Genomic DNA, 18,413 nt, shown 5'->3' with positions numbered 1-18,413 from the left:
AGACAGAGCCCTGAATCATTCAGGTTAACTTTCAACGCGGTTCAGTTCAGTGCATGGTTTAACTCTGCTCAAATCTGCTTTTTGAAAACATCAACAGGTACAAGGATAAAGGTGGATACAGGACAGCAAGAGAGGATGTAGCTAAGCAGAGTGAATTTGGAGAACAGGCTAGAAGGAAATGAGAGAAGTCAATATTAGAAGGTAGCCATCTTAAGGTACTAACAAGGCTGCATCTCCTCACAAAACGGTTGAGAACCTTTTCAGAAGATAGTTTGCGGATAAAAAAACCAAAAAACAAAAAACGCAAGCCTCGGTCAGTTGACGCCCCGCCTTCCGCGAGCCCCGCCTTCCGTGAGCCCCACCTACTCCTTGTTCTCACTCCCACCTTGAACTGGCCGCCGACGCGTGACGTCATGACGTCGTGCGTGGCCACGGCAGCGACGCAGGGGGCGGGTTCGCGGCACGGCGCTGGAGGAGGAAGTGGTGCGGTTGTTGCTCCCTTTGCGCCCACCACTGGCTCCCTGGGCGCGCTGAGGGGCGGCTGTCTCCAAGGCTGCGTCGCGGTCTTCTTGTACTCCCCTCCATGTGCCCTGGCGCCGCCTCTCTCCTTCCTCAGGCCGCCGCTTACGCCGGGGTCTATGGAAGTAATGGAAGGACCCCTCAACCTGGTGAGTGGCTCACAGAGGATTGCGTCCGCCGTGGGTGCCTTTGCCTTCGGCGTTGGGTACAGCCCCCGGCGTGCAGGCTGCCCCTTGAGTTTGGGAGGCGGGTTTGGCTGGGGCGGTCGCAGAGGCTGAGGGGCGCAGGCAGGCCCTCACTTCACAGAGGCTCCGGGCAAACCGCCTCACAGTTTGCCTCTTCCGAGATCCTAGGGAGCTTCTGCTGATTCCAGGCGCCCCCTGCCGCAGGGCCCCGGGCGAGGGGATGCCCCCTCCTCTCCAGCGGGGTAAATGCCTCCAAGCGCCACGTAGCTGCCTCCCTGAAGCCTGGGAGGCACTGGAGTTGGCCAGGGCACAAATGGTATAGTACCGGTTGTAACTTCCAACACAGGGGACCCGAGTCTAGGACTTTGAGGAGGTGAAGTAAAACCCCCCAGCTGCAGTTTTCTCTTCATCTATTTACTGTATTCATTCGGATTCAGAGATTTCTCCCCGAAGGAATTGAGACAGCTGGGGGAAAAAACACGACCGTTCCTGTTTTCAGCTCAGTTTCATCACTTTAGGCGTCATAAAAGTATAAAAGATCTTTGTTGCTCCCCGAAAAAGTACCGGTAGCCTAATTTCTTATGTTTTAACCAATGAGAAACTTATTTTCAGACTGGCCACTGCCACAGCATCTTTGTGTTTTCTAATCCAGGGTCTGTGTGTGTATGTATTTATTTATATATATATATATATATATATATAGGATGCATAACTTAGATTACCTAAAGTTGCAGACTGGAAGAACTTTTTAGTCATGGGCTTGCAGTTCATTTGTGATGGTGGAATTGGGTAAAAGGACTAGGAGGATTAATTTCTCACATTGGAACTCTCAACCCTACTGTGTTGCAAGAGCCCTGGACTGGTTCAACCATATAGAGAAGCAATAGAGCCTGGTGGTTTAGGAATATAGATTCTGAAGCCAGACTGCTTGGCTATAAATTCTGATTTTGTCTCTTAATAACTGCTTGACTGGGACAAAATTACTTGATCTTCCTCTTTTTCAGGTTTGTTGTTTGGATTAAAGGAGGAAATAGGTGTAAAGCACTTAGTTCTGTACCTGATAACATAGTACAGTATAAGGATTAGCTATTTTAATAATGAGACTATAAGCCCGTAACTTAAAATCTCACATATCTGAATTTGTTGAGCTTTAAAGCCTAAACTTCTAACCCACAGGTGTGGTTCAGAGTCACTGGTATCATCTAAATTTATGATTCCAAATTACCCATAGCAGGCTAGCTATTCTGAGGAACCTCTTCCAGTTTTATTACATTGGTCTCCCCCCCACCCCCCCCACCCATTTGTGAGAGTTGTTTACACTTAAGAACTTTGGATTACATTAGTAAGTTTTTTAAAGCCTGTTGTTTTAAGGTGACACAGTTTGCAATGAAACTTGGATGACTCAATACTGAAACTTAACAGGGGTATTATTAGAAATAACCAGCCATTTACAAAGTGCTTCAAAGTTCAGGTGTCCTTGCAAAATGTCCATTGGTTCAATTCCAGTTAGCTTCACTTAATATTTGACTGTAGGCTGCAGCATAGCCCCAGCCAGCTGTTCTACAGGTGTCATGGCTTATGAGAAGACAACCTGGGTGATAGTGGTAGATAGAGCACAGTGTCAGCAGTTTAAGGAAAATGTTTAGTTATGGCAATAGTGTTATCTTTTGAAAATTAATTTTATTTAGAAGATTAGCACAATGCCATAATACATAAAATTTATGTGGCATCTTGAATTCTTAAATCATTTGAGATTTGAAAGATCTGATTTATGGCTTAGCTGCTTATTGGAAGATAACAGTGGAACAGAGATTGATATTTACTTGAATGGGTTTAAAAGTGTGCTGGGTGTGGTGATGCACACCTTTAATCCCAGTGGCTCAGGAGCCTGAGGCAGGAGGATTGGGAATTCAAAACCAGCCTAGCAATATAGCAGGGCCCTAGGCAACCTAGCAAGATCTTGTCTCACAATAAAAAATAATAAGGGCTGGGGATGTGACTCAGTGATTAAGTGCCCCTGGATTTTGTCCCTGGTACCCCCCCTCAAAAAAAAAAAGTGTGCTACTAAATACCAATGACAGTTCTCTATCAGATTTTTTATCAAGACATTCTAGTATAGTCCAGGTTCATTGTATTACAGGACATGGATTTATAATCATGTGTCCTCAGAGCATCCTTGGGGTTTAGTAAGAACTGTTTCCCAGTTTTACAGATGAACCTACATTGAGAGAAATTAATTACTTAGGTATTGACCTAATAACATTATTGGGTATTGACTAAAATGTTATGGATCACAACTCATTTTGATCTGACCTTTTTAGCAATGCTTCCCTATTAATGTTCATTTTCATTTCACTGTGACCTTGTCTATATTGAACTGTAGATTCTGTGTCAGCATTTAGTATTGATTCTTTTATGTTAGGTTTACAGTAAGCCCTGGACCTATTTTCTCACAATGAACTTTTTGAAGATATGGAAGAATTTGAAATAGTCATTACAATGTGTAATTAGTACAAGCTGGAGGAGTGGTGCACACCTGTAATCCCAGCAGCTTGGTTGGCTGAGGCAGGAGGATCACAAGTTTGAGACCAGCCTTTGCAATTAGTGATACCCTTTCTCAGTGTTAAAAATGTGTGGGGGGCTGGGGAGATAGCTCAGCTGGTAGAGTGCTTGCCTCGCAAGCACAGGGCCTTGAGTTGGATCCCCAGTACCGCAAAAAAACAAAAAAGTCTGGGGAGGTAGTTTGGTGATAGACTACCCCCGGTTCAGCTGAGGGTGGGAGGGGACTTGGTACAGATAATGCATTGTAGTTTTTTTCATTTTCAAAGTTGCTCAAAGGAAAAAATAAGAGAAATTGTATTTCCATTGAAGAAAAAAATATAGTCTTTTTTTTTCCCCCCCAGAGTTTTTCCCCCCATTTTTGTCAGGCTCTTTTTTTTTTTTTTTTTTTTTTTTTTTTTTTTTTTTTTTTTTTGGTGGTACTGGGGATCGAACTCGGCTTTGTGCTTGCGAGGCAAGCACTCTACCAGCCGAGCTATCTCCCCAGCCCTTTGTCAGTTTTTAATATGGAAAAATTGTAACATAAAATTTAGTGTATTCGCAGGCATTTCGTTTCATACATTTAATTTTGGCAGTGTGAGCTGGTAACAGATGTCAAAACTTAATGTGAGATGATTCCTGCACATACCTGTAGTCCAAGCAATTTGAGAAGTTGAGGTTTCTTGAGCTAGCTTTGACAGTGTAGCAAGACCCTGTCTCAAGATTTTACAAAATTGGAGAAAGGCTTGGTAGAGCGCCCCTGGTTCAATTTTTCAGTACTGGAAAAAAATTATGTGAGATAATTTCTAGTTCATGGGTTTGTTTGCTGCCAATTTGGGAGATGATATCAGGTTTTTTTTTTTTTTTTTTTTTTTTTTTTGGCGGTACTGGGGATCGAACTCAGGGCCTTGTGCTTGGGAGGCAAGCACTCTACCAGCTGAGCTATCTCCCAGCCCTGATGTCAGGTTTTAATTCACATATAACCATTCCTCATGCTTTACTTACTTATGCTGCAAAGGTAGGGTTCATATGATAGCATGGTCACCAATTGTTTCCAATGTGTTTGACCCCTAAGAGTGCTGGGGATATGTTTCTTTAGTAACTGAGTTTCCCTCCAGAGTGGTCAGTTCTGTCTTCACTTGAGGTGGTAAATGAATCCTCTTGTTTTCAAGGTTTTAATCCAAGAAAAATAATTTTATGGGTCAAGGAGGAATAGCCTTGTATTTACCTGGAGTCTTTGTGACTGTCTCATATTAATTATATGCAGTAAATTTTTAAGGTAAAGCGGGCTGTTTGAATCCTTTCCTTGTTGCCCTGAAAATTCTAAGGAAAATTAATCTGTCACAAGTGAGGCTGGGCTTAATGGAAGCACTCTAGGACAAGGCAGTGGAGCACTAAAATATATCCAGCAATTACTAAGTGATGGGATTGGTATTAGGTATATTATTTTTCTTGTTCTTCTAATAGGTATATGAAGTATTCACCCCATTTTGCAGGTGAAAGCATTGAAATCAGAGTCGATTGTGATAGTGAGATTTGAAGCCACCACTCCTGACTTTGCTCCCAATGGATGACCCTACATAAAGCCAGGAGTATAGTAAATTTTCCTCTGCCTTCTTTTTGGTATTGTGTTTCTTTTCATCTGCACATGCAGCTTTCCCCGAGGTCAAAATAAATTAATAAATTGAAGGTTATGGAAGATAATACTGTTTTCCTTTGGGAAAGAATGCAATGTTGAATGTGTATTTTAAAAGCAGCCTATAGTCAGGCATAGATGTTTTTAAATCATAGCAAATCTGGAATGCTCAGCCAGGAAAATTCTAGGTTCTAGACCAGCCTCAGCAATTTAGTGAGACCTTCTACAGTTTAGTGAAAACCTGTCTCAAAATTAAAAAGAAAGTAAAAAGGTCTGGGGTTGTAGCTCAGTGGTAAAGTGCTCCTGGTCCAATCGCCTGTTCCAAAAAATAAAGCCTTTTAGGGGTAGGAAGTGAGGTGAGTCACTTAGTAACCAGGTTGTATTTGCTAGGATTTTTGTTGGCTGCAAATGATGGAAATCCACTTGAAATTAGGTTAAGCCAAAAGAGGTGATTTATTGAACTCTAAAGAAAGGAGCAGGAAGAGAAGGGGTACTGTGTACATGTGTCTAAGAACATAGCCTGGGATTCAGTCAGAATTCTCTGCCTTTTCAGACCAGCTGCTTCATTTCTCTTTACAGACCTGTGTTTCTACCTGCCAAGTCTGTGAATGTCACATTAGTTATAACCTCTTGAAACTTTAGTTATAGTCTCTTGAAATGTTATTAACATAGCCTCTGATCCTAAACTTGAAAATCTGGAGATGGGACTCTTTAGGTGTCCAGAGGACAAGACAACATAAGAATATTGTAACATAGGAATCATGGATTGTAAAAAATTTCATAATTTTTACTTTGAATTAACAAAGAAACAAGTATATTACTTTTCTTTCTCTTTTTTGTTCTCTCTCTCTCTCTCTCTTTCTTTCTCTCTTTTTCTCCTTTTTTGCTAAATTGCTGAGACTGGAATTACAGGCTTGCATCTTCACACCTGGTTAGACTTAATTACTTTTAACTGCTTGATTCTAGAACAGAATTTAAAGAGATCAGTTTTAAAATGGGAAATCTTTAATGATTCTTTAAAAATAAGAAAATTACTATCAAATAGGTTTCTTACAATATCTTCAGTTTTTAAAAATCATACTTTAGTCTACACAACTATGTGGTCAAGTTTTTGGTGGGGGGGCGGTGGTGGCAGGTTACAGGGTATGGAACCCAGGGGTGCTTAACCACTGTGCCACATCCCAGCTTTTTTTTAATATTTAATTTAGAGATAGGGTCTCACTGGGTTGCTTTGGGCCTAGATAAATTGCTAAGGCAGGCTTTGAACTCAGATCCTCCTGCCTCATTCTTCTGAGCTGCTGGGATTACAGGTGTGTGCTACTCTACCCAGCTGTTTTTTTTTAATTAAGCAAACTTTTTAGACAGGTCTTTCAAGTTGCTTGGTGTGCTTTCTGAGGCTGGTCTCAAACTTGCACCCCTCCTGCCTGAACGTCCCAAGTCGCTGGGATTATAGGCATGTGTCACCATGCTTGTTTCATTTCAATTTCTTGATGACAAAAACTCCCATTTTTATTGTCTGTTGTGGTATTTAGTATAATAAATGATTTAGGAAGTGCTGTCTTGTGGCACCATTGTAAGTACTATGATTTTTAAACTGATTTTCACAACTCTCATTTTATAGATAAGAAAATTGAGGCAGTTAAGAAAGCCAAGTTCATGTGTTTATTAAGTATTCAAGCTGAGTTTGAACCTAGGCTGTATCCTGTCTGCACTTTCTGGATGTTTAATAAGAATTTAGTAGCAATTGTACTTAAAAAAAAAATTGCTGTGGTACAAAATAACCTAAAGTAGATGAGTGTTTTTATTAAAATCAGTTATATCTGAGACAATAGTGAGATAAATCCTGAATTGGCAGAGTCAGAGATTAGATTTTTCCATGGGGAAGTTTTAGGGGAGATGGGAGAGATGTGAGGTCCTACTTTGCCTCTTGGAAACTTTTTGTTCTTGTTCAGAAGTTCATGTAACCATTTATTCTGTCATCAGGGCTTGAAGTGTAATTAGGGAGCTGCATAAATCTCCATTGCACAAGTTTTTGTCACAAGGTAGAAAGTGATTGGAGTCCACAGAGGCACACAGATCATAGAGACGGTTGGAATGCAGTAACATTAGATAGCATCTTGTTCTTGCCTCTCAGTGTGTCTGTGAGCCAGCAGCTATATAGCTATAGCTCTGTAAAATCTCAAAACTTATTCCAAACCTAATGACCCAGAATTTGCATTTTAACCTAATGCACATGATTTGAATTCCCTTTAAAACTTCAGAAGCACAGATCTAGTCCAGATCCATCATTTTACAGGTCAGCAAATGGGCCCTTGAAGGTTGGAATAAATTAACTGGTTCAATGGGAGAGCAAGAAGTTGATGCCAGAGCCCTTGATTCTTGATAGGGATAGGTTTACACCATGCCACCCCTCATTATGAGGTATTATGGGATTTCAAGGAAGTTTTCTTTTGGTCTTTTTTCAAAGCTTGCAAAGGAAAAGGCACTTACAGATTCACACTTTTCATTTCTTTTTTTCTCTTTTTTTTTTCCCCCTCTAACTAGAACCTTGTTAGTTGTATATCATTTGCCTTAACAGTACTATTAGAATGTGTTCATTAGAGAAATAATTCAATCATAACTGAATGTTAATCATAACTGCTTGTACCTACTAGTTTTCTTCATTACATACATTCTCTTCCCCCTGAAATCTGTCATTTCTAGGTACTAGGAAATATTTACATGTTCTGAACGTATTTTTTTGCTCATTCGGACTCTGGTTAAATTTATACATTATCCAGGTACAATGGCACATGCCTGTAATCCCAGCAACTCAGGAGGCAGAGGCAGGAGGATCACAAGTTTGAGGCCAGCCTCAGTAACTTGGTGAGGCCCTGAACAAGTTAGCAAAACCCTGTCTCAGATTTTAAAAAGGGCTGGGGAATGTAGCTCAGTGGTAGAGTGCCCCTATATTTGATCCCTAGTACTATTAAAATACAAAATAAATAAAAGGCCAGCACTACTTATTTGATCTATTTACCTTTACATTTAGGGATACTTAAGTCATTTGCTTTTAGAATTTTGCAGTTTGCCTTTGTTCTTTTGGTGAGTTGTATCTGATAAAAAGAATCCGTGAATACTAGGTATTGGTCTCATAGTACCTTGCCTCAACTATATAGTGCACACATTTCTTTTTCTTTTTTCGGTATTAGGAATTGAACCCAGGAGTGCTTTAGCACTGAACTACATCACCAGTTCCTTTTATTTGTTTGTTTATTTTGAGATGGGGTCTCATTAAGTTGCTGAGGCTGACCTTGAGCTCATTATCCTCTCGGCCTCTTGAGTAGCTAGGATTATAGGCTCATACTACTATGCCCAGCAGATTTCTCATTTTTGAGACAAAAAGTAGCTTTATGTTGAAAGGGAAGAATGAATTGATAATAATAAAACTTATATGTTACCATATGACAAGTGATTTTTCGATATAACTTTTAAATCATATAGACTAGTGGAATTGTCTATGAAATAACTCATTTTAAAAGAAGTTTAAAAATTTAAAAAAATACACATTTTGAGTAACAGACTATAATTGTGACTCTGGTTAACATCTGAATTGGAAGACTGGGTCATTGAAATACCTGGTGTTAACTGGGAGAGGGTTCATTGGTAGCAACAGAAGTTGTTTGATTCAGCTGCAGTAGTTTTAAGCTGTATCTGCGCTTTTCATTGCTCTAGGTATAGATAAACAGCTGTAATGATGGTTTGATGTGTAACAACAAACAGCATCATTTATCTTGTTAAAAGGTTGTTTTGTTTTGTTTGGGAGTTGCTAGTGGTGGAACTCAAGAGCCTTACACTAAGCAGGTGTTCCACCTTCAGCCACTGTTGTTATTGTTGTTTAAAGTCATGTTTTATAATTAAGAGGAATTTCAAGATCTTTATCTTCTAGGCTCATCAGCAGAGCAGACGAGCAGACCGTTTATTAGCTGCAGGGAAATACGAAGAGGCTATTTCTTGCCACAAAAAGGCTGCGGGTGAGTAGTCTATTTAAGAAATACTGATTGTATTGAAGAGCAGTTTCTTTTCCCTAGTATCTCTTGCCACTTTATTTAGAATGAAAATAACAATAGTGATGATGTGTATTGCCCTGCATATGCAAGGTGGACACTGCTGAACACCCAGAAAATTAGCTTGAATTATTTTTCAAGTGAGTATGATGGATTTCCCAGCATCTTTTTTCTGAACCATGAAGAAGGCGTAAATGGCACCCTGGTGTACAGTTATTAGACACAGCTGTGTCCTCAAAGACTTAGAAGCCAGTTGCAACAAGTCTATGAGTTCATGTTAGATATTGTTTAAAGGAGTCTGGATTTCAAGTACTTGACATGTCTGCTGCCGGATGGGCAGATGGCACGAGTTCTGCAGGCATACATCTGTAATCCCAGCAATTTGGGAGACTGGGGCAGGAGGATTGCAAGTTCCGGGTCAGCCTCAGCAACATATCAAGGCCCTAAGCAACTTCAACCCTGTCTCAAAATAAAAAAATAAGAAAGTGCTGGGGATATAGTTCAGTGGTAGAAATATTCCTTGGTTCAATTCCCAGTATCAAAACAACAAAACCAAAAAAATCCCAACTACCTGAATAGATAAAAGGGAGAAAAGCTTCTTTCCTCCTAACCTGATATTTGTCTTTGAATAAGAATTAAAACTGCTGTAGGGCTTCAAATATCACCCTGCCCCAGTCTAAATTCTCTGAAATTCTCAGGTTAGAAAAGATAAAAGGTAACCTATTAGATCATATTATTTTAATTATGGAGATAGAACTTAATTTGATTAGTAAATCCCACTGGTCTGATTTAGAGTTTAGACTTAGTTAAAAAGTAGATTTGTGTTGTGTTTTAGAGCTGAAAATTGCTGTGTTGGAATGAGCTCATTGTTTTCTAAATTGTCTTATTTGCTATAGGTTTTTTGGTTATGTTTGTTTGTTTTGGTACCTGGGATTGAACCCAGGGGCGCTTAACCACTGAGCCACATCCCCAGCCCAGTTTTGTATTTTATTTTGAGATAGGGTCTTGCTGAGTTGCTTAGGGCCTCACTGAGTTGCAGAGGTTGTCTTTAAATTTGTGATCTTCCTCCTTTAACCTCCCTTGTCACTGGGATTACAGGTATGTACTACCATACTTGGATGGAAGAAGTGTAGTAGGTTCTTCAGATTTTTTTTTTAGTTCCTTTCCCCCATCATTTCTTAGTATCTACTTTAAATATTTTCCTTGCTTCATATTTGGAGGAAGCAGTTTTATCAGAATTGTTGTTTTGTTTTTGTTTCCTGAGATAACTATATTCCTTTCCTAAATTTCTCTTAGTAGGCATTTATTCCTGTTTTGAATTTGTGGAGGAAATCTATGTCCATGCAATCAGATTGAAAGTTTTGTTGTTTTTTTTCCCCCTTTTAAAATAATCTTTAAAAATGCTCAGTTGTATCCAGGCACATAGCACATGCCTGCAATCCCAGTGACTTGGGAGGCTGAGGCAGGAGGATCATGAATTAAAAAATTGAAAGCCAGCCTCAGCAAGTAAATGTAAGACTCTAGGTAATTTAAAGAGTCCCTGTCTCAAAATTAAAAGTAAAAAGGGATGAGGATGTGGCTCAGTGGTTAAATTCCCTGGTTTTAATATCTTGGTCTCCTCCCACCCCCCCCCCCCCAAAAAAAAAAAACAAAAAACTAGTTTTAAGATTTATTTTTATTTTATTTTTGAGGGGCTTAACCCAGGGGTGCTTTATCACTGAGCTAAATTCCTAGCCATTGTTTAATTTTGAGATAGGGTCTCACTGAGTTGCTTAGGGCCTTACACTAACTTGCTGAAGCTGACTTTCAATTCATGATCCTCCTGCCTCAACCTGCTGGGATTATAGGCATGCACCACCTTGCCTAGCCTTATACTGTTCTAAGGCTCTACAAAGGGAAGTATTTACAAAAACTATTCTATTTGTTAAAAAAAAAAGTAGATCAAGCAGCTGGCATGCTGGCATATGCCTGTACTCCCAGTGGCTCCTGAGGCTGAGACAGGAGAACTGTGAGTTCAAAGCCAGCCTCAGCAACTTAGGGAGACTCTAAGCAACACAGTGAGACCCTGTGTCTAAAATACAAATAAGGACTGGGATGTGGTTCAGTGGTTAAGCACCCTTGGGTTCAATTCCTGATGCCAAATAAAAGAAAGAAAGTGTATGGACAAGAAACATCTTATTAATCTGCATCTCAAGACTGGTAGAACCTAGAGGGCATTTTTAAGCAGGAAATCATTAAAATATACAAATTAAGATCAGACAGAAAGCAATGCCTTGTATCTGCAAAAGAGGGGAAAGGGACTTAATGTAGGGATGAGACATGCTAAAAAGTTTCCAGTAAACAAAAGGTAGGAAATGGATTAATTGTATGATCCATTATTAATAATACATGTTATTTATACCCCACCTTGTTCCACAGAAGATATAAAATGTCTTACAGAGAAACATAATGAAATACAGAATTAAAATTGAAATAAGTAGATGGGATCATAGACCTCAAAATGTACCCTGAGTTTGAGTATTTATAGAACTTAACCAATAGTTTTTTGTGGTGTTAGGTCACTGACAAAATTCCTGAGAAAATCAATTTAAAAGGAGGAAAGTTGATTTTGGCTCACAAATTTCAGAGTTTTTGGTCCATGGTCATTTGGACGCATTGTTTTTAGCCTTCAGTAAGGCAGAACTTAATGATAGGGAGTGTATAGTGAAGCTAGTTACTCATCTCATGGCATTGAGAGGCAGAGAGAGGGAGAAGAAGGGGCTGGGGCCAGTATCCACTTCAAGGGCATGCCCTCACTGGTCTAACTTCCTTCCTTATACACCCCCTTCCACAGAGGTTCTAATACCTCCCCATAGCGCCATCAGTTGAGGACCAAGCCTTCAACACTTGAGCCTTCAGGGGAGCATTCAAATTCCAAACTGTAAGATTCTGCTGCTGACCTCTAGAAGCTCATGTCCATCTCATAATGCAAAATGTATTTATTCTATCCAAAAGTTCCCAAAGTCTTAATAGTTCCATCATTACTCAAATGCCCATAACCAAAGTCTACTCTGAGACTCAAGGCAAACTTGGCTGTGAGACACTGGAATATTAAAAAACAAGTTACATACTTCTAACATAATTGTCATAGGATAGACATTCCTGTTCCAAATGGGAGGAATAGGACCACAGACAAAAGGGACTGGACCGAAGCAAGACTGAACCCAGCAGGGCAAATACTAAATTCTGTAGCTCTGTGTGCTGCAGTGATATGATATGAACTCCAAAGGGCTTGGGCAGCTCCACTTCTGGCCTTGCCAACTGTAGTGCACATGGCCACTCTCTCAGACTGGCTCTGCTCTCTGCCTGTGACTTCCCTTGGCAGGCATTCTCCATTCCTGGCAGCTCTGACTTCCTGGGGTCTCCGTTGCAGCTTCAGATTTACTCTCACAGCTTCACACATTGCCTACTCAGGGGCTTTGACTCTGCCACATACTGACTGGCATCCTAGGCTTTCCTTTGAAGTCTTCATGGGAGTGCCCATGATACCACCATTGTATGGATGATGTCAAGGTCTACTACCAGCTGTAGCCAACCTGCTTGGTCCACAGCTATAGCAGCTTCTGATTGCTTTGAAAGCTGAACACAGGGCTCTGGGAGTAGGGCTCCCTGGGGTCTCGTTTCAAACAAAAGTCTTGATGGTTTGTGATGGGTAGGATCTTGCTGATTCCTGAGGTGCCCTCAAGGCATCGTTGTGGTTGTCCAGGTGTAAAGTCCTTAGCTTCTTTTTAATGGCACTAAACTCTTTAGCGGGTGGCATCTTAAAAGTTCTTCTTTTCTGTCCAAACTGCAAGTTTTTCAAATCCTCTCTCTCTCTTTTTTTTTTTTTTTTGGTTGCTCCTGTTCTCCCTTTATATTAGCTAAAAGCCAAACCCAGGTCACTGCCTTGAAATTTCCTCCACCAGGTTAATTAGTCCATCTCCTTCAAATTCATCCTCACAGAATCTTGGCATACACAAAATGTAGACTATTTTTTTCTCAGAATGTAACATGAATGACCTCTAGTCAATTCTTATTAGGATCCTCATTTCTGTTTTAGACCTCATAAGCCTGTCCTTTAGTTTCCCCATTCTTTATCAGCATTCTGGTCTTCTGAGTTCCCACCAGAATTGCCCATTAGGTTCTGTTTACAACATTCTAAGCTTTCTGTAGTCTGCATCTCTAAACCATGACTCCTCCTCCACCTCAATTTCAAAGGCCTCTGGATCATATTATCGGATATAGTCACTGCAAAGACCTCACTTTTTGTTACCAATTTTCTCTGGTAGTTTATCAGAAAATCAACTTGAAAGGAGGAAAGGTTTATTTTGATTTATGGTATCAATTCATGTTTTCTTGGCTAAGTTGCTTTGGGTTTGTGGCAAGGCAGAACATGGTGGGACTATGTGAAGCTGCTCACTTCATGGTAGTGGGAAGCAGAAAGAGGGGAAGGGGATAACGGCCTTTCACGTCATGCTTCCAGTCACCCACCTTCTTTTAGGTAAGCCCCACCTTGTGAATTTTCCACCACCTCCCCATAGTGCCATTAACTGGGGACCAAACCTTCAACACTTGAGCCTTCGGGGTCATTTAGGATTCAAACCATAACGGATTCCTAGCAGTCTACCAAAAGAGGAAAAGTAAGGATTTTAACATTGGCTATTTAACTTCAAATTACATCATCCAGAGTTTGATCCTGAGATCAGAGAGTTGTGGTGGTTGTTTTTGGTACCAGGGATTGAACCTGAGGTGCTTAACCACTGAGCCACATCCCTAGTCCTTTTTTATTTTATTTAGGTATAGGGTATTGCTAAGTTGCTGAAGCTGGCTTTGAAATTGAGATCCTACTCTCTCAGCCTCCGGAGGCTCAGGGATTATAGGTTTGTGCCCCTGTACCTGGCCTGATAGGTTCCTATTAATTTTTTTTTTAATTTTAATTTTTTTTTAATTAAAATTTTTTTTATTTTTACAGATACATTTTGATTCATTGTATACAAATGCAGTACAACTTTTCATTTCTATGGTTACTTCTATGGTTATAATGTAGATTCAAGCCATTCATGTAAGCATACATATTATATAGTGTAATACTGTCTGTTTCATTCTGCTGTTTTTCTATCCCCACCCCTTCTCACCCCCTTTTCGTCTACACTATCCGAAGTTTCTTCATTCTTCTCTTTCCCACATCACCCACCCCTTGTTATATACTGTCATTCAGCCTTTGGTTTTTTGAGATTGGCCTATTTCATTTAGCATGATACTCTCCAGCTTCACCATTTACCAGCAAATGCCATAATTTTTTTATTCCTTATGGCTGAGTAACATTCCATTGTGTATATATACCAGTGTCTTTATCCATTCATCAGTTGAAGGACATCTAGGTTGGTTCCACAATCTAGCTATTGTGAATTGAGCTGCTGTGAACATTCATGTGGCTGCATCACTGTACTATGCTGATTTTAAGTCCTTTGGGTATAAACTGAGGAGTGGGATAGCTGGTCAAATGGTGAGTCCATTCCAAGGTTTCTGAGGAATCTCCATACTGCTTTCCAGAGTGGCTGCACCAATTTCCAACTCCACCAGCAATGTAAGAGTGTGCCTTTTCCCCCACATACATGCCAACACTTATTCTTGCTTGTGTTCTTGATAGCCGTTCTAATTGGAGTTAGATGATATCTTAGGGTGGTTTTAATTTGCGTTTCTCTAATTACTAGGGATAATGAGCACTTTTTCATATTTTTGTTGATCACTTGTTTATTTTCTGTGAAGTGTCTGCCCATTTCCTTAGCCCATTTATTGATTGGGTTCTTTGTAATTTGGGTGTAAAGTTCAGAGATGAAATACTGGGGATTGAACCAGGGACACTTTATCACTGAGCTATAACCCTACCTATTTTTTCTTTTTGTAATTATTTTGAGACAAAGCCTCACTAAATTGCCCAGGCTGGCCTCAAACTCGGGATCCTCCTGCCTCAGCCTCCTGTGTTGCTGGGGTTACCGGCATGCACCATCATACTTGCATAGTTCTTACTACTTTTTAATCCTTCCTAAACTTATTTTTCAAATTAAGTTATCTGCAGTAATTTAATTGTAAAATCTGCAGGTTTTTTCTTTGTTTTGTTTGATAGTGGTGGGTATCAAATGTAGGCCTCCACATGCTAGGCAAGTGCTCTACCACTCAACCACATCCCTAGCCCTTCTACAGGGATTTTAAAGCATAAAACATGCCAGTCATGGTCACAAACACCAGGCCAGTCTCTGCAACTTAACAAGACGTTGTCTCAAAATATGATGGAGGTCAGTAGAGGAGCACCCCTGGGTGCAATCACCAGTACCATAGCAAAAACAAAAAACCAAAAACCTAATCATAGCATTCATAGCATTACTGCTTGTAAGATTTTTTTCTGTATGAGAAATATTAAACTCTTACCTGTTAATTACAGGATGATACTCATATATTAATGTTCTTTTTTTTTTTAATGGCCAGCATACCTTTCTGATGCTATGAAGTTGACCCAGTCTGAACAGGTAAGACAAGTTCTTAATGTTCGCAGCAAAATTGTAAGAGATTTTCTTTTTTGAAATTAAAAAAAATTCTTTTTACGTTACGGATGGACCTAATACCTCTATTTTATTTCATTTATTTGTACATGGTGCTGAGTATCAAACCTGGTGTCTCACATGTGCTAGGCAAGCGTTCTACCACTGTGCTACAGCCTCAGCCCTAAAAAGATATTCTTTTGAAGACTCGAATTGTGTATAAAAGAAAGCATTGTTCCCGAATTCTTTAAGTGCTGTATGAAAAATGTATAAAATGCTGGGTATGGTGGAACATGCCTGTAATCTCAGTGGGCTGAGGCAGGAGGATCTGCAAGTTCAAAGCCAGCCTCAACAAAAGCAAGGTGCTAAGCAACTCAGTGAGAGCCTGTCTCTAAATCAAAAAAAGCGCTGGGGATGTCACTCAGTGGTTGAGTGCCCCTGAGTTTAATCCCCAGTATTTACCTCCACCAAATACCTTTATCCGAAGATACCTTTTTTGTTTTTTTTGCAGTGGTATGAGTTGAATTCACAGTGTTGTACATGCTAGACAAGTGCTCTACCACTGAGCTACATCACCAGCCCTATTTATTTTTTTATTTTATTATTTTATTTTATCTTGTTTTTTTTATTTTAGTGGTGCTGGGGATTAAACCCTTGTGCTTGTGAGGCAAGCACTCTACCAACTGAGCTATATCCCCAGCCCCTCACTAGCCCTATTTTTAATTTTATTTTGAGACAGGATCTTGGTAAGTTCCCCAGGCTGGCCTTGAATTTGTGATTTGATTCTCCTGCCTTAGCCTCCTAAAAGCAGGGATTATAAGGCATGTACCACCACACCTGGTTTCTGATTTCTTGATTGTAAAATGTCAGGTATCCAGAAAGTACTTAGTAAATATGTGTCTAACTGTAATAAGGAGATAATTTCTGAGAGGGATATCTGGCAGGAAAAAAAAAAAACCACTTGTTTCTTACACTGAACCTCAGAATTTTTAATGTTCTGTCTTTAATAATATAGAGCCTGCTCATGTTAGCTATGCCTGCATTGGGCCTCCTAAATCTCTGTTAACAGGAAGATTTTCTTTTTGGCTGCTACAGAACTGATGTCTAAAGAGGGAAGATATCTAATTTTAAGCCGATTACAAATGGCATGGCATTGCAGAGGGAGAGGGTAAGGCACAGTGAGAAAAAGTCTGAAGTATTGATTGAGACTAGGACTTTGATTTTATGAATGAATGGTGCTTTTGATCAGCTAAAAAAAAAAAAAAAAAAAAAACTTTTCTCTAGAAAGTCCTAGTTTATAAAAAATTTTTTTGTTACTGAGTTAGTCAGAAAGGAGGCTCTTGGAATAGCATATATTGAACATTAAAAAGACTTCCAGTATTAAATTCTGCAAATTGTACCTTTCCTTTTTTGTAATAGGCTCATTTATCACTGGAATTGCAAAGGGATAGCCACATGAAACAGCTCCTCCTCATCCAGGAGAGGTGGAAAAGGGCAAAGCGTGAAGAACGATCAAAAGCTCAGAACATAGACAAGGATGTAGCTACCCATTTTCAGGCATCTCACAAACCCTCTGCTGAGGATGCAGAGGGTCAGAGTCCCCTTCTTTCTCAGAAGTACAGCCCTTCCACAGAGAAACACCTCCCTGAAATTCAGGGAGTCTTTGACAGGGATCCAGACACACTACTATTTTTACTTCAGCAAAAGAGTGAGCCAACAGAGCCATGTATTGGAAGCAAAGCCCCTAAGGATGATAAAACAATTATTGAAGAGCAAGCAACCAAAATTGCAGATTTGAAGAGGCATGTGGAGTTCCTTGTGGCTGAGAATGAAAGATTAAGAAAAGAAAATAAACAACTGAAGGCTGAAAAAGCCAGACTTCTAAAAGGTCCAGTGGATAAGGAGCTGGATATGGATGCTGATTTTGTAGAAAAGTCAGAGTTATGGAGCTTGCCACCACATTCAGACACTGCTACAGCTTCTTCAACCTGGCAGAAATTTGCAGCAAATACTGGGAAAGCCAAGGACATTCCAATACCGAATCTTCCTCCCTTGGATTTTCCATCTCCAGAACTTCCGCTTATGGAGCTCTCTGAGGATTTTCTGAAAGGACTTATGAATAATTAAAATGGAAGGCCTTTGGAGAGATCAAAAGAAGAAATTTAGCAACACAGTTAATCTGGAAAAGAAGAAGGAAAAAAAAAAAAGGGAAAACCACATAACCACATGCAAGGGTAATTCCAGATGTGCTGCACCATCTGGCTGACTGGCAGGAGCAGTGTTGTCAGGACATGGGAAACAGTCACTGTGAAATATATTGCATATCTGATCTACCCACTCGAGCTAATGATTCCCCCTGGCAGACAGTAAACTCTTGGAGGTTCACTTTCTCCTGATACCAAATGGCTACCTGGAATAATTTTCTCAAGCACCAATTATTTTTCTTCAGGGTTAAAACGTTAAAAATAAGTATAATTACTCTATAATGCCATAAATGATAATGTAAAACCTAAATAATATGGTGGCCTGATGGGCTGCCTTGTATTTGAAACATGCTTTCTATCATGCATTTACTGTATGCATTTTGTTATGCACATTTTGTTTAAGGTGTGTAAGATGTACACCTATCTAGATGAAACTATATGTGCCACATTTTGCACTACTTATGATGATAACCTCAAGACTATCAGGAGAAATATTTAAATTTCCATTTTATGAAGAAAGAAACCAAATTATTAGTTATGCTTTTAAAAAAAATTACCAGTTTACATAATTAATCAGGGTGCATTTTACGTTCTAACTTTGTTACATAATGCATCATTTAAAAATATTAAGGAAAGATCCTTTGTTTTTAATGATGCATGAGGAAGTAACGCTAGTTGGCAGTATTTGATTGTAAGAGATCAATAAAGTAATTGTGTTTTATACCTTT

At 39.7% G+C, this 18,413-nt stretch overlaps 1 protein-coding gene and 1 long non-coding RNA gene across 3 annotated transcripts in view; one reads left to right on the top strand and one right to left on the bottom strand.

Annotated features, from left to right (window-relative positions):
• The window catches only part of LOC306660485, a 10,317-nt gene extending 9,803 nt beyond the window's left edge, over positions 1–514 (bottom strand). The window contains exon 1 of the long non-coding RNA XR_013763647.1: positions 386–514. This is a non-coding gene — a long non-coding RNA (uncharacterized lncRNA). The remainder of the gene's footprint in view (positions 1–385) is intronic.
• Positions 429–18,413, top strand: LOC306660484 (nuclear receptor-binding factor 2). Of its 2 annotated transcripts, XM_079138752.1 has the most exons (4): positions 429–668; positions 8,807–8,891; positions 15,429–15,469; positions 16,901–18,413. In XM_079138752.1, exons 1-4 carry the CDS (start codon positions 639–641, stop codon positions 17,606–17,608), a joined length of 864 nt encoding a protein of 287 aa, XP_078994878.1. In that variant the 5' UTR covers positions 429–638; the 3' UTR covers positions 17,609–18,413. The 2 variants fall into 2 exon arrangements, with proteins under 2 accessions (XP_078994878.1, XP_078994879.1); XM_079138753.1 differs by lacking the exon at positions 8,807–8,891 and having other exon boundaries at positions 439–668.

Source organism: Sciurus vulgaris (genome assembly GCF_902686455.1).
Source record: "Sciurus vulgaris genome assembly, chromosome: 4".
In the NCBI taxonomy this organism is placed as follows: domain Eukaryota; kingdom Metazoa; phylum Chordata; class Mammalia; order Rodentia; family Sciuridae; genus Sciurus; species Sciurus vulgaris.
Note: the sequence above shows the minus strand (reverse complement) of the source record. Positions and strands in the feature narration are given on the sequence as shown.

Bases quoted from the DNA above. Each gene is read 5' to 3' on its own strand.
- LOC306660484 (XM_079138752.1), top strand. From the start codon at position 639: ATGGAAGTAATGGAAGGACCCCTCAACCTG. The intron at 669-8,806 runs GTGAGTGGCTCA...TTTATCTTCTAG, and splicing joins TGGAAGGACCCCTCAACCTG to GCTCATCAGCAGAGCAGACG. The intron at 8,892-15,428 runs GTGAGTAGTCTA...TTTAATGGCCAG, and splicing joins TTGCCACAAAAAGGCTGCGG to CATACCTTTCTGATGCTATG.